At 40.0% G+C, this 13,812-nt stretch overlaps 1 protein-coding gene across 1 annotated transcript in view; it reads left to right on the top strand.

Moving 5' to 3' along the window:
• The window catches only part of itgb5 (integrin, beta 5), a 35,604-nt gene that overhangs the window by 5,852 nt on the left and 15,940 nt on the right, over positions 1 to 13,812 (top strand). Inside the window, exons 6-11 of the mRNA XM_086091073.1 lie at positions 757 to 918; positions 3,395 to 3,490; positions 3,581 to 3,670; positions 6,495 to 6,629; positions 9,793 to 9,967; positions 10,333 to 10,587. Coding sequence (XP_085947199.1) covers positions 757 to 918; positions 3,395 to 3,490; positions 3,581 to 3,670; positions 6,495 to 6,629; positions 9,793 to 9,967; positions 10,333 to 10,587 — 913 coding nt within the window. The remainder of the gene's footprint in view (positions 1 to 756; positions 919 to 3,394; positions 3,491 to 3,580; positions 3,671 to 6,494; positions 6,630 to 9,792; positions 9,968 to 10,332; positions 10,588 to 13,812) is intronic.

Genomic DNA, 13,812 nt, shown 5'->3' with positions numbered 1-13,812 from the left:
CTCCCCCAAGGCCAGATTTATCTAATTTTACTCATCAGAAGTCAGGTCAGCCTGAAGAATGCCTTTTAATTTAAACTTGTATGCATTATCTTCAACAAAACAACAGGTATTAAATGGAATATTCCTCTGTTGTTCAAGCACTTTCTATTGTTTCCAGTAGATAAGGCTCCTGGCATCTGCTTTTACTCCCCACCCTTATTCACTTCACGTACACACACATTTGTGTTTGGGTGAGTGGCTCTCAAGCTGGTGTGACAATCTTCAAGGTCTTTACTTGGCATGTGGATACATGTTGGCAGAAGTGAACGCAGTGTGGTTTAGTTTCTCTTCTCTTTTTGGAACGTGACCTAATGGTAGCCTCAAGACCGGTGTAAGTTTTAGAAAAAACAACAACCACCCCTACAATTGGCCCTTCTGTTTACTGGAGAATGGGGCTAAGAACTTTTTTGTTGTTAGATTAGCCCGTGAGCTAACAGTTAGCTCGCAGGCTAACCTAATAGCCGTTAATTCGTGAGCTAGCCAGTTAGCTTGCGGGCTAATAGCCGCTAATTCGCTAGCTAACGCATTGGCAACTAGCGGGGATATTAATAAAATGCTGAATATCGGCGCCGATTATTGGTCTATCCCTGTTCATGTATAGGGCAAGCTGAAGTTGGTGGCATAAACCTGCTCATTTGGATATTGGGGTACTGGTTCGGGTGTTGAACTGTTGAGTGCTAACATCTTTGTAAATGTGTGTTTCTACTCTGTGTGCAGGAGGAGATTGGCTGGAGGAAAGAGGCGTACCACCTGCTAGTGTTCGCCACAGACGACGTTCCTCACCTGGCCTTGGACGGCCGTTTAGGTGGCATCGTGCAGCCTCATGACGGCCGCTGTCACTTAGATGACAACAATGAGTACAGTGCTTCCACTCGCTTGGTAAAGAGATGAGAGACCTCCTTCATCATTTGACATGCATGTTTTTCAATGGGCAGGGATTAATTTATATATATTATTTAAAATCACAGTGTGTTTCCTAGATTTTGGTGAGAATTCATGAGTACCAAAAAATACGTTTTGTTCCACACCCACCCAAGATAGGTGAATTTCCCCCTAGTGGATGATGTTTTAAAAATGTATATATATATTTTTTTGTGTTCAATAATAAGGTTAAACATATTTGTTTGTCATTTTAAATTGTTTACTAATTGTTTGGATGGATAATTACAAATTGTATTTATGTTTAAAGGAAAAGTATTGTCGTTAAAGGAAAGGTAGGTTTCTGCCGACATACTTCCTGTTTAGCCTTCCCGGCGCACTATGGAAATGTAATCTACTGCCATCTATGTTGAATTATCAAGCAGGAATGCTGTAAACTTATTTTTAATATGCTTTATGCATATGAGTGTGGATAGTAATGCTTATTTCCGCCGATGTACTTCCTGTTTGCGAGCGAAAAAACATGTCCGCCTTAACGGAGCAGTATAGAAATGCAATCCACTGCCATCCGCGTTGGATTAGCAAGCAGGAATGCCATAAATTTCGTTTTATTATACTTTATGCATATGAGCATGGATATTAATGCTGACTTTCATCAAAATGTTGTTACAAATACTTCGATGCACTTTTTTTTCTCCTTCCAGTGGCGCAACAGTGTCTGTATTATGGACCCAAATAAAAATCTGCGATATAAGTGAACCGCGAAGTGGCGAGGGACCACTGTATATATCATACGACACATATCGGCAACTTCATTCTACTCAGTAAAACACTGTCATTGGAAAAAAAACTGAAATTGAGGACATTCAGAAAGAGATTCTCCAATCTAGGCAGATTCAGTTAAAATTTAGCCTTAACTCCTTTTCCTAGTAACAAGCTGAAATGTCAAACCAAGACAGATCTTATACAAATTTAGCAGTAAATGCAATGTAAAAAAATCTAACTGAGCGTGTTTTGACTTTTCATATCTCTCTCATCAGATTTATTGCTGTGCTACGCAGTTTGCGTTCACACCAATGACTTCCTTGGCACTTTGTGCTGATATTTAAACTTGATTTTAGTGGGTTGTTCCCATTTGTTTCCTGTCTAGGCTGATAGGTTGTGTGAACTTAAGCATGAGGAAGGACTGCTGGTGTGGTCTATTTTTATTTAACTCTTCACATATAAATATAACACACTTGCTTTTAGAAGTAATTGCAGAGGAGAGAAACTGACACACACGCGTACTTCTTGGATCAGCCACCCTTTAGTGAAACCACAAAGTGAAGTGTTGACTTGTAAAGACACTTCAAAAGTACTGTACTATTCAAGTCTTCATGATGGCAGTAGACAATTGAAAACCATAAGTACTAATCAAGTTTTCCTCATACCATGAGGAAGATAATGCTAGTACTGGGATGATAGTACTTCGGGTCTTCCTGTCACCAGCTGGCATGAGGAAGACTTGATGGGAGACCATAAGCACTAGTCAAGTCTTCGTGGCAGCCGATGACTAGTACTTATGGTCTATCATCCACTACTAAATTAGATTAGGTTTATTTGGTACCCATGGTGAATTTCTATTTTGGTGACTGTATATATTACAGAGAGGACACCATTCCACACCACAGGCAACAAAAACAACAATAAACTGCATGGGACAAAGGTAGTAGCAGCCAGGCAGGTCAGCAAGGCCTGCTATGCTATGCCAGTCTATGGCTATGCTAGGATAGGCTATGCTGCTACCATGAGGAAGTCAGGTCTCCCCCACGTATTAGTTTGCTTTTGTATTTAATAAGATGCTTTAAAAACACACAGAGGATGTGTTTCACACAGTCATCACGTGCATGGCCCTGTATGCCTCATAATTCTTTAAATGTGTCTCTGTATGCCACAACATCAAAAGACTGCTCATCAAATTATGTTTATCAGCATTATGAACAATCTACACATAATTCCAAACAGCCCTGCTTTAAATTGTGGTAACAATTGTGGGATAACAGTCAAGGATAGATAAACAATGCAAGCAAACTGGCCTCAGCAGGATTGATGAGGATTCTCTGCGAGAAACGCTGTTCTTGTCTTTTGGGTTAGTGTCACCTCGCTGGTATTTGATGATTGAATCCTGCAAGCATGTTGATCCTCATCCCATTTTAAAATAACTGAAATCTCTCCACTCAAATGTGCCCTATCAAAACAAGCCTGCAATGTGAACTATAGTCTTTAACCTCTTATATAGTTCTTTTGGAAATGAGACAAGCCCTTTTCAGACTGTCAATAAAAGCATTTTTTTCCTGTGAGATCATTGTATTAAAACACAGTAGATGATAAGTTAGCTGACCAATATAAGTCTGTAGGTAGATGTAATATTAAAGAAAGCATAAACGTCAGTTAGCTTAGCATCCGATTTGATACATCTCTCTCCCATTGTGTGCAGGATTATCCTTCTCTGGCGCTTCTGGGCGAGAAACTGGCAGAAAACAACATTTTCCTCATATTTGCTGTCACTAAGCGATTGTATGTCATTTATAAGGTAGTTTAACTTCTTCTTTTTCTACACGTTTGTGACTACATGGCCTGCCTTATAGTGCTTAAAATGTTATTTTATTGCCATGTTTTAAAGAATTTCACAGCGCTCATACCGGGAACGACAGTTGAGATACTTGACCAGGACTCAAAGAACGTCATCCAGCTCATCATCGCAGCTTACTCTGTGAGTTAGCAGCTTCCTGTTTTGGTGTTACAAAATATATATATATATATATATAAATATTGGCAGGCTGCATGGTGGAATAGTCCATGTCGGTGTCACAGCTCTGAGGTTCCAGAATGGAATCCCAGCTTTTGTGTTGCGTTTACATGTTCTTCTTGTGCTTTTGTGGGTTTTCTACAGCTTCCTCTAACATTCTAAAAGCATGCATCCATAAGTGAAAACTAAATTGTCTGTTGGGGTGAATGTGATTGGTTGTTTGTTTGTCTATACTGTAGGTGCCCTGTGATTGGCTGCCAAACAGTCAAGGGTGGACGGCAGGCTCTACCTTTTGTACAAGTCAACTGCGATATAGAAAATTGAATGTATATTTGCTCATTTGCAGATGAGTGAGGCCTTCATTTATAATGCTTTTGTTGAACAAATTAAACAATGTTACTGGTATAGTTTAAAAGTCTTTCAAGTCTTCCCCTGACCATAAAACACACGCACACACAGTTTGTTAATGATGCTACAACTGACACACAGGCATTTGCTTACAAGCTGGAATTCTCATCACGGCATAAAACCTCTGGACATGTTCTAAACGGCTGATATTTTTTGCACACACTTATGGCAACTCTTTTGACCATCTGCGAACAATAAGAATAGACAGTTGCTTGGTTGCGGCGGCGCTAATGTGAGGATTTCCTCTTAGTTGTCGTAAAGATGACACTTTTTAGCAGCTGAAGCACGCCGCTGGGAAGCATGTTAGTTCACGGCTGCAGCAAATCACTCGCCTGCTGACTTTGCCACCATTATGTTGCATCAAGGAGCTTTGTCTGCTTGAATTAGATCATTTTAAGTGAAAAGATAGCTCCATGTGTGTTTATTTAGCTTTGTTTGGAACAGCACTCCATTGTTTGTAATATTTTGGCGCTCTTGTATAGATGTGTATACTGCAAATACTAAATGTTTTGACCAGTGAGCAACTGAGCATATGTCTGTTCCTCAAACATAACCCTTCACATAACTGCCAGTTTTCAAAACTCGTCAGACCTTCCCTTGCGTGTTTTTGCCGCGTGGGTGTTTTAGATTCACTCCCTGCCTTAGCCAAATGATGTTTTTTGCCTTTGGGCGGTAGAATGGGACAGGCGGGGTGTGTATTACTGGAGCTTGAAGGAAGCACTTTTGACTCATGGCCTTATTAACATTCCAGCTGCCAAACTGCATCCCTCGCGCCACGACGGCCAAAATGTATGCGACTGCAGGACGTTGTTGTGTAACCGCCTGATTTATCTCAGAGGCAGACTGCAGCTCAAAGCTACTGCTGGCTGTGAGCGTGTGAAGGGTCAACTGAGACCACAGAGGAGGGCACACTCGCATATGATGATAGCAAACACTGCAAAAGATTACATTTGTTGTTTTAACAATGTTATAATAACCTTAGGTATCTACGCAAATAGTGGCCAAAGAGGCATTTATGTCCGTTTGATTTTGGCCGTTCGACTGGCCAATGTTAAAAAGTCAAGGTTTCAATAACCGCAAATACTGGTAGTTTCTATTTACTCAGATATTTCGAAAAGGTCATTTTTTTAATTAAACAAATTTTAATATCGCGATTCCATAATATTTTGGCTCACTGGTTATTATACCATCAGATAGATACAGTACATCTCATATTGGGCCATGTCTTTTTTTTTTTCTTTTTTTTTTTATATAATTTTTTTTTATTTTATTTTTTTTTATTTTTATTTTTTTATTTTTTATTTTTTTTCATATTGGGCCATGTCTAATTCCAGCAGTATGGTGGTCAGTGGTCACCAATCAATCCATATAAAGGGACCATTCACGTTTACATTCACCAAGTGGGCATTAAATTACTATTATTTTTTTACTTTACTTGTGCAACTTCTGAAGTAAAAGACATGTAGCTTACAGAAATATAAACATGGCCGCTGTCAACATTGGCGTGACCAACTGTAATGAATCAATGATAATTGTTTTTAGAAGACACTGTCTCTACATAACATAATTCATCTTTAATTCTACGCAGGGAATTTATTTACAACGTGGTAAAGCTCCCATGAACATAAACATGGATGCGCTTAATACTGGAGTCTGGAAAACGAATGACGTAGCTATAGCCACACAATGTCAGAACATCTTTGTTAAAGATAAGAAATGCTTCAGGGGAGAGATTTCTTTTTTGGAGCATTACAAATAAAATCTGCTGTATAGGATTCCACATAGAGCCAGGTTGCCATTGGTGCAGCTGTTTTTGTTAGCAACAGTGTTTGAATGGGCTCAGTAGTTAACTATTTGACTGTGGGATGAGATCTTGCAACCTGATTTCTTTCTCTCTTTCTCTCTATTTCTTTCTTTCTTTCTGATTAGAAAAAGGGAGACACCTGTTAGAGGGATACGTTTATTTGAGGAACTAATTATGGCATCTTTTTCACTACTACTGTTAAATTCTGTGGGGCTTCATGCTAAAGTGTAGCGCTGATACCTCCGTAAAGCTGTGTGGTCTTATTTTACTATGTACAGTTTTACTGTGTCAACATGACTTCTGTCACTAAAACAACAAAGCCAGCGGTGGAACACGTTTACAATTGATTTACAATCAGTTATGGGAAATGGGATAAAATATGTTGCAAAGATCCAGATGTGCCGTCACACACTAACAACCTGCCTGCATGTGCAGAGCTTGCGGTTTTTCCAAAGTCCATAAAAACTGTGACTAACAAGGCTCAAACTTTACCCGTGTTTACCTCCTCCTCTCCCCCGCAAGCAATTATAATTGTGTAAAACTTAATCATACATATCTGTTTTTTCGCCCTTACAGAACATCCGCTCCAAAGTCGAGCTGACAGTGTGGGACCAACCCGAGGACCTCAGCCTGTCATTCACCGCCACTTGCCAGGATGGTGAGCCACTACCCGGCCTCAGGAAGTGCGCTGACTTAAAAATAGGGGACACGGTGAGTCCATGAGCACGCTCTCCTCAATTCGTGATTTTTTTTCTTTATTCTGCCATGTTGGCAGCCACCATGTGGCAGCTTCTTTGGCTTATACATTGGAAACGTTATTCTTTTTGGTTGGCATTTGACAGGCATGAAAATCCCTCAACTTTCGGCGAAATTCGCCATTTTAGGGGGTGGGGGAGGCTGCGTTTCACTGAACTGAATGTAGTGTATTTTTGCTTTTTGTGAGCGTCATTTTTGTTCAGGGATGCCAGTAAAGTGTCTGTAAATAATCCACAATGTTTAAAAAAAGAAAAAAAGTAATGCTTGGGCCATTCATGATTGATGTAATCGCTCCTCTCACCAGTTATCCAAGATAACCAGCTCGGGTGAGTGAGCCCCTAGTTAGATGTCTTTGTTTTGTGTCTCCCATGATGTAGCATGCTAATTAATGTGTTTTTTTAATTCCTTCCTTGTTGTAGGTCATTGCATTAAAATGTATATTGAGACCTTGATGGTTAGAAAATGCTTGGGAGCGGCTTTGTACAAGTTGGAAGTCTGCCCTCGAAACCTTGTGTCGTTCACTTTCGTTGTCTGTATTTTCCTGGGACCGTGTTGGGATGGCAACGGATAGTGGCTGGGGCCTCAGAGGGGGGATTTGGGTGACATTGTTGCATAATGGCACCAATGAAAGGACGGGGGGCTTCCAAAAGAGTTGGGGTTCACATCTTTTATGCTGACGAATGAAAAGAGTTTGCAGGCTAGGAGCAAAGTCTTCCTGAGGCAAAGGTGCAGCTCGTGCGTTTCATATGTCCGTTCCCGCCGTGGAGTAGGATGCTGCATGTCAATGACCTCACACAAAAGTAGGCTGAAGGAGTAAAGAGGCTGTCAAACAAAAAACACTTGGCAGGAAGAGGAATTCTTTCCAGGGCATCAGTAGCTAAGCAAACGTTTTTCTCACAGTTATACTGAAAGCAGCCGCGTTATTATTATAAAAAAAAAAATATTATCTGTCAGCATTGTGTGTTGCTTTTATTATTGTAATTGTTTTGACACATTTGCTTACCTGAACATGTCCATGAAACATTTTTCACAGTTTTACTTGGAAGATGCTTTTTTCTTTTTTTTTTGGGCAGGGTTTGACAAGTCCCAATATATTAATTGATTTAACTTTCCCACTGGTTAAAGCAACTGAACTTTTGTGTGTTGCATTCACTTGTCAGTTGGAATGATGATAAAAGCTGCATGATGTCTGCTGAGGTACATTGTGATTTTCTGCTCTTTAATGCCGATCCTACAATTCAACCCAGATATTCTTCAGTAATATGCCATTATGTGTCCTGCAAAATTTCATCATCATCAAGCATCTTTGCATTTGTATTTTTTAGATGCTAACACAGAACACGATGCCAAAAAGGGACAAATTTGGTTATAACCATAGAAGTATACTATACAATATAACCTAGCAGTTAGTGCCTAATCATAGTAGGGGAAGTTGATCAATAAGGTCCATGCTTTTTTGTTGCATTAGAATGTATGCAATAATGTAAACTTGTGTAGCGCAATGAAACCTCAAAAGTGGCGGCAGACTTTTTTATTTGATGATGTCACCATAGAATGCAACAAGTGATGATGTTAAAGAACGCAAAATGGAATTTGGGCTGGAGGAAAGTGGTACACGTCCTTCTTTCCTGGCTGGCTCAGTCGCTGACAATTAATTGAAATGATTAGTAAAGGTTGAACTCTGGCCACAGAAATCAATCATAATATTGAACAGTCCTGTTGCTTTAAGCAACTCCACATTTTTTTCACTTTGTGTAGGTGGAATGTGTTGCAATAATTGTGTAACGATTAGTCTGAGACAATTATGAGTGGAGTTCCTCTGGGAACTCTTTTAGGTACATTCATTCTCTGTAAAGGTTGAACCATACTTATCCTTACAAACACATTCTTTTCCAAATACTTTAGTGTCCAAATTAGTCCACAACTCCACTTTCTCAATGACTCTCAACACATTTGCCTGTGTCCTCTACTATTTCCCGCGTGTTTCCCCTCACTTGACTTTTGACAACCCCCTCAGTTGTCCTTATGACTGTCATGAAGCTGGGGGCTTCCGCGCGATTCACATTTACACTAAATTTAATTGTGTGCCTTGCTCATTAACTCATTAGGGATACAGAGAGGCGGCAAGGGGGAAGGAATGTCCGGTCGTCGCCATGTGATGTAATCACTTCCTGTGTAGCTCGTGCTGGTGGATATTCCGCCATCTACAGGTAGTGAGGAAAATATTGTGTAGATGCGAGCTTTAACAGCTTCCAGGATGTGACTGTCTACTCCCCATTGCATATGATGCCGTTTCGTGTTGGGTGACACTTCTTCCTTACTCTGAACAATCAGATCTTTGCACTTTGTTGATTCACTGGATGAGCCGCGCCCACTGGTATAAGCATTGGGGTCATGTGTAGTTCACTGTGCGTGGCATGGCAGCTGTGTTTGCCTATGAGGAACACACTAACTATCTTACAAATATGGAAACAATAGTGGGAATTTTGTTGTTCCAGTGACTGTCTATTCACTGGACACCTTAGTGAGTACAGCTGCACAGTAAAACAATATCCAATGCAAAAATTCTACCATGCTCACTATATTGACATTTAGAATATCTTACTGAAATTTAGAATACCTCTCTGTTATTGTGGTTGGGTGTAGGATTACAGAAGTGGATTTTACACAATTTAAACATGCACTTTCACACACTGTAAGATGGGCAAGAATTTAACTTAAAATGTAATTAAGCTAATTTGTTTATTGACAAATGGCATTCATTTCCAATTTGAATATATTTTTGTGAAAACTTGAATTAAAATAATGATGTAATTTTTCCAAGTATATTTTTGTGTTTCTTTCCAACTTGAAAATGTATCTTGACTTGTGGCTATAAAAATGTGAAGTTGCAGGAATTCTACATTATCAAGTTATCATTTCAGGAAATGCGCCCAAATTACATTTTTGTTACCACCGTTCCAAGTCCAGTCATAATGAGCGCTTTTTCAAATATTTTATTTACCTTACCTGACTACATGAGAGGTCAAAATATTAGCAAACGACAACAATGAATGATTAGCCCTTTTTTAATTGGACATTTTAAAATCTAATGTTTTGTTCCTGATTGCCACTCCAGGTGTCATTTAACGTGAGCGTGGAGGCGAGAAGTTGTCCTCTTCGCGGCACCGACCACAGTTTCACTATCAAGCCGGTGGGCTTTAAAGACCGCCTGCAGGTCGCCGTCGAGTACCAGTGTGAATGCGACTGCACCCAGGGGGCCCGAATCAACAGCACCATCTGCAGCTCCATTGGTAATTGTCAGTTGGGCCATCCTTTACATTAGGAAGTGTTTGTCCATACGTTGTCTTTCTGTTCTGCTCTTTTCTTTTGCTTTTTCAGACCACTAAAATGTGTATATAATTATATACCTGTTATTCTTTTTCTTTTTAAGACTAGAAGCAGAATTGGATCAATATATAACTAGTACAGTATATAAATTTTTTTTGTATTTTGTATAAAAAATAACTGATGTAAATACAGTGATATATTACATATTTTTGGCCTCAAACATGCATGCAATCACCAAGTTTAGTTTTGAAAAAAAATACCTAATGTGCAGTATGCACATTATGTAAATTTGCTAAGAGTGAATGGAAGACCGTGTTTGTCCTGACAGGAATGTACAAGTGTGGGACCTGCCAGTGTGAGCCGGGTTACCTTGGTGCCCACTGCGAGTGCCAGGAAGGCGACGCAAGCAGCATACACCTGAGCGCCTGCCGCGAGGCCGAGGGAAAGCAGGTGTGCAGCGGCCGCGGCGAGTGCAGCTGCAACCAGTGCCTGTGCTACGAATCTGAGTTTGGCAAGATCAGCGGCAGCTTCTGCCAGTGTGACGACTTTTCGTGCGCCCGGCACAAAGGCATCCTGTGCTCAGGTAACGTCATGATACTGTAGTACAGTGGTACCTAGACTAAAATTTAAATCTGTTGTAGGACCAAGCCCATAACTCGATTCACTTGTACATCAAATCAATTCTCCCTTCTTGTTTTGATTGTGCGATTGAATCCATCGCTAGTCTTTTTCATCTGTGTTTGAGATGTCCTGTATTGTTGGCGCACGTCGTGCACAAAGTGAAAAATTCCCCAACTTGTTTTATTGTGTTTTGAATGCCAAGGAGGTGGGTGTATGTATTGTTGGTGTGAAGTGCCAGTGTGCATATGTGCCCATGTGTGATGTCACGTCAGTTTGTAATAGCATATTATATAAGCTAGCAGTGCTAGCTTATACCTTTGATGAATTTCATGTGGAAGCCGTTGTTTGTTTATAAAAATAAAAATAAAAGGGTTCATGACAGTGGCCCATTTTAAATACATACTGTTATTGCTTTATGATCCTTTTAATTTTATGTTATCAATTATCTAAAGTGCTTGCCTGACTGCTACGCGCCCTCATTGGCTTTGCTGTGTAAATGGTAGGACACTTGTAGTGCTTCATTCGATGAGATAGTTGTTTGTTGACTTTGGAAGAGAAATGATGGTTATAGTAAATCTAGAAATTAAGAGATTAAAAACTGATGACACTGATTGCAAACTAGCCCATAAAGTCCTTCTGCTAAAAGTAATTGTGATAATGCTAACAAGTCAAGTCCAGTTTATTTATACAGCCCTTAATCACAAGAGTCTCAAAGGGCTTCACATTCCCACAGTTGACAAATATTAACGACATCCCCTGATCGAACAATAGTGTCACCAAAACTCTTAATTTTTCCACTTGTCGATTATTTCATGCCACATATTCTTTGCCTTCAGTTAGTTGTCAACTGACAACCATTTTGTAATTGCACATTACTGCCACCTACAAGATTGAAGTGGATCAGTATTGATCTCGGCCTTGACAAAAATTATTAATACTCTAAAATGGATTATAGTGTGGAATCTTCTTTTTCAAGGCCATAGACTCTAACATGGTTGCTCCACAATGTTGCACGGGGACTAAACAATTAATTACTTCCACCCATTCTCCTCTGTTTGCCATTTTGTTGAATTTCTTCATTAACCAGAATGACCTCGGCCACTATTCGCAGAAACATAGCTGGTTATACTGTATTTATTTATATTGTATAAATATCAGCACTATTGTTCAAAAGACTGGGCTGTTTTCTGGAAGGTGGCTGGTTTGTAGGCCACTTATCTTGTTAATTGCTTGGCCAGCGTTAAGCTTTTGAGGGAGGCACGTACCATTGTCTTTGTTCTTGATGGAGGTCCTAACCATCGACCCATAAAGTCCCTTTTCCTCCAAGCAGTACAGTTTGGTTAAGCTAGGATTTTTATCATGGGTCCGAAAAATATCCAATCAGTACCACTTGGTGTTTTGGGCAAAATCACATGGCAGTATTGTGAATTACTCAAAATCCATTCCTACTGCACAAACCAATGTGTACTAATCCACCCAGTCCCACTTACATACAAACTTGGTGGAAAGACAGCTTCAACAAAAAGTTCTCATTGGATTGATCAAATTGTGTTCTCAGAACATTTTGCTTCTGGAGGCGAGGCCACTGGTGCGCCCCCAAGCCACAGACGGTGCTTTGTGACAGTCCCGGCGTGCACAATGCCGTCTCTATTTATGTAAGCCCAACAAGTGTTTGGTGCAGTATGTGGAAACCAGGCCCAACACACTGATGCTTGTTGCAGTCATTAAATGTTAACAATCCAATGCACTTTCTTCTTCTGTGGTCTTCTACTGGTTTTCCAACGTGAGGCCTTAATGAGGTTCTAATTATAGCAAACAGTACACTGTACACACCTTCATCTCCCTCTGACTACTTTCCAGATTTGGTTTAGGGTGCATGAGGCATGCTTGGAAAGTGCTTTAGTGCTCTAATAATAAGGCACTTATGTTGCATATTTGATGATTGCATTGCAACATTGCAGTTTGAAAACAATTTGCTCCGTTTTTTTAATTTCCCCCAAAACAAAATAATGGAAATATAAATAATCTGGACTATTAAATATATAATAGTTCGACATCAGTGGAGTATAGTGCAGGGTTGTTCAAAATTGTCCTCCCGAGCCACATTGTGAAACGTTCATAAATCCGACCTTGACACGGAGCATAAGGCAGGGACCCAATTTTGCTGCTGAAATAGGAATTCTCTTCATTCACCTGGGTGAAATTTAGTTTTGTGTCTTTGCGTATTATAAAAGCCAGGTAAACAAATATGTGCCTTTGTTAATGTTTAAGCTTTGGGTGCTCTTGTATGAGATTTATTAAGCACTGTTTCATTAAAAGCTTTTTGCTCTTCAGAAGCTGTTTGACATTTGCGCTGTAACAATATTCCTGCACATTCTGCAACTAAGTACGTTTGTGGACCTTTGGCTTTTAAAATAACTGGTTATGGGTTTGTAGATATCCTTGATTGAAGCTTTATAGTACAGAAGCACATTTGAGGGTGCTCCTGCAGGAGTAATCAACCATCAATTCGACACTGTCTCCTCTTCGGTATCAGTGTTGGATGACATTTTGTGTCTGAATGTTCCCGTAATCTTATCCTCGCTATCTACATGGGCGTCTGTCTTTGTGTTTATGTCTGCTTCTATCTGTCTGCACTTTGCCAAGGTCGTTTAATCATGAAGTCATTCTATCCACAAGTCCGAAAACCCATAAATATATTACTTGGAACTAACTGCAGCATTCAATGCGGTGGACCACAGTATTCTTTTGGCGAGTTTGTCAGCACCAGATGGTCATTAGTGGTAGTGCTCTTGAGTGTTTTAGATCCTATTTGGCTGATAGAACTTTTTGTGTTGAGTCCCACTGGTGTTCCACAGGGTTTAATTCTGGGGCCTCTGCTGTTTTCATTGTCACGCCTGTTGTGCAGTTAGTGATTTTGTAACAGACGTTTACCACGACACATAATGGTATCATTCATTGAGCTTAATTACGTCTGCTTAGTGTTGTTGTTTTTCATGGTGCGAAAGAACAAGCCATCTCTTACAGGTGAGGTGTTTGTTTTCATTATTGTGTTTGTAGGCGTGCAAAACCCATGTTGTATAGCTCGTGCACTTAAAGTTGTACTTCCTGTTCCACCAGATCCCTTGGACCCACAGCATTGCTGCTGACTTTGCAGCTTTGGCTTTCGTTTGCAAATACAAAAAAA

The sequence above is a fragment of the Leptonotus elevatus genome, chromosome 12 (genome assembly GCF_054856555.1).
Source record: "Leptonotus elevatus isolate MCC_2025b chromosome 12, RoL_Lele_1.0, whole genome shotgun sequence".
Lineage (NCBI taxonomy): Eukaryota > Metazoa > Chordata > Actinopteri > Syngnathiformes > Syngnathidae > Leptonotus > Leptonotus elevatus.
The sequence above is the reverse complement of the archived record's forward strand: the minus strand, read 5'-3'. Positions and strand labels throughout refer to the sequence as shown.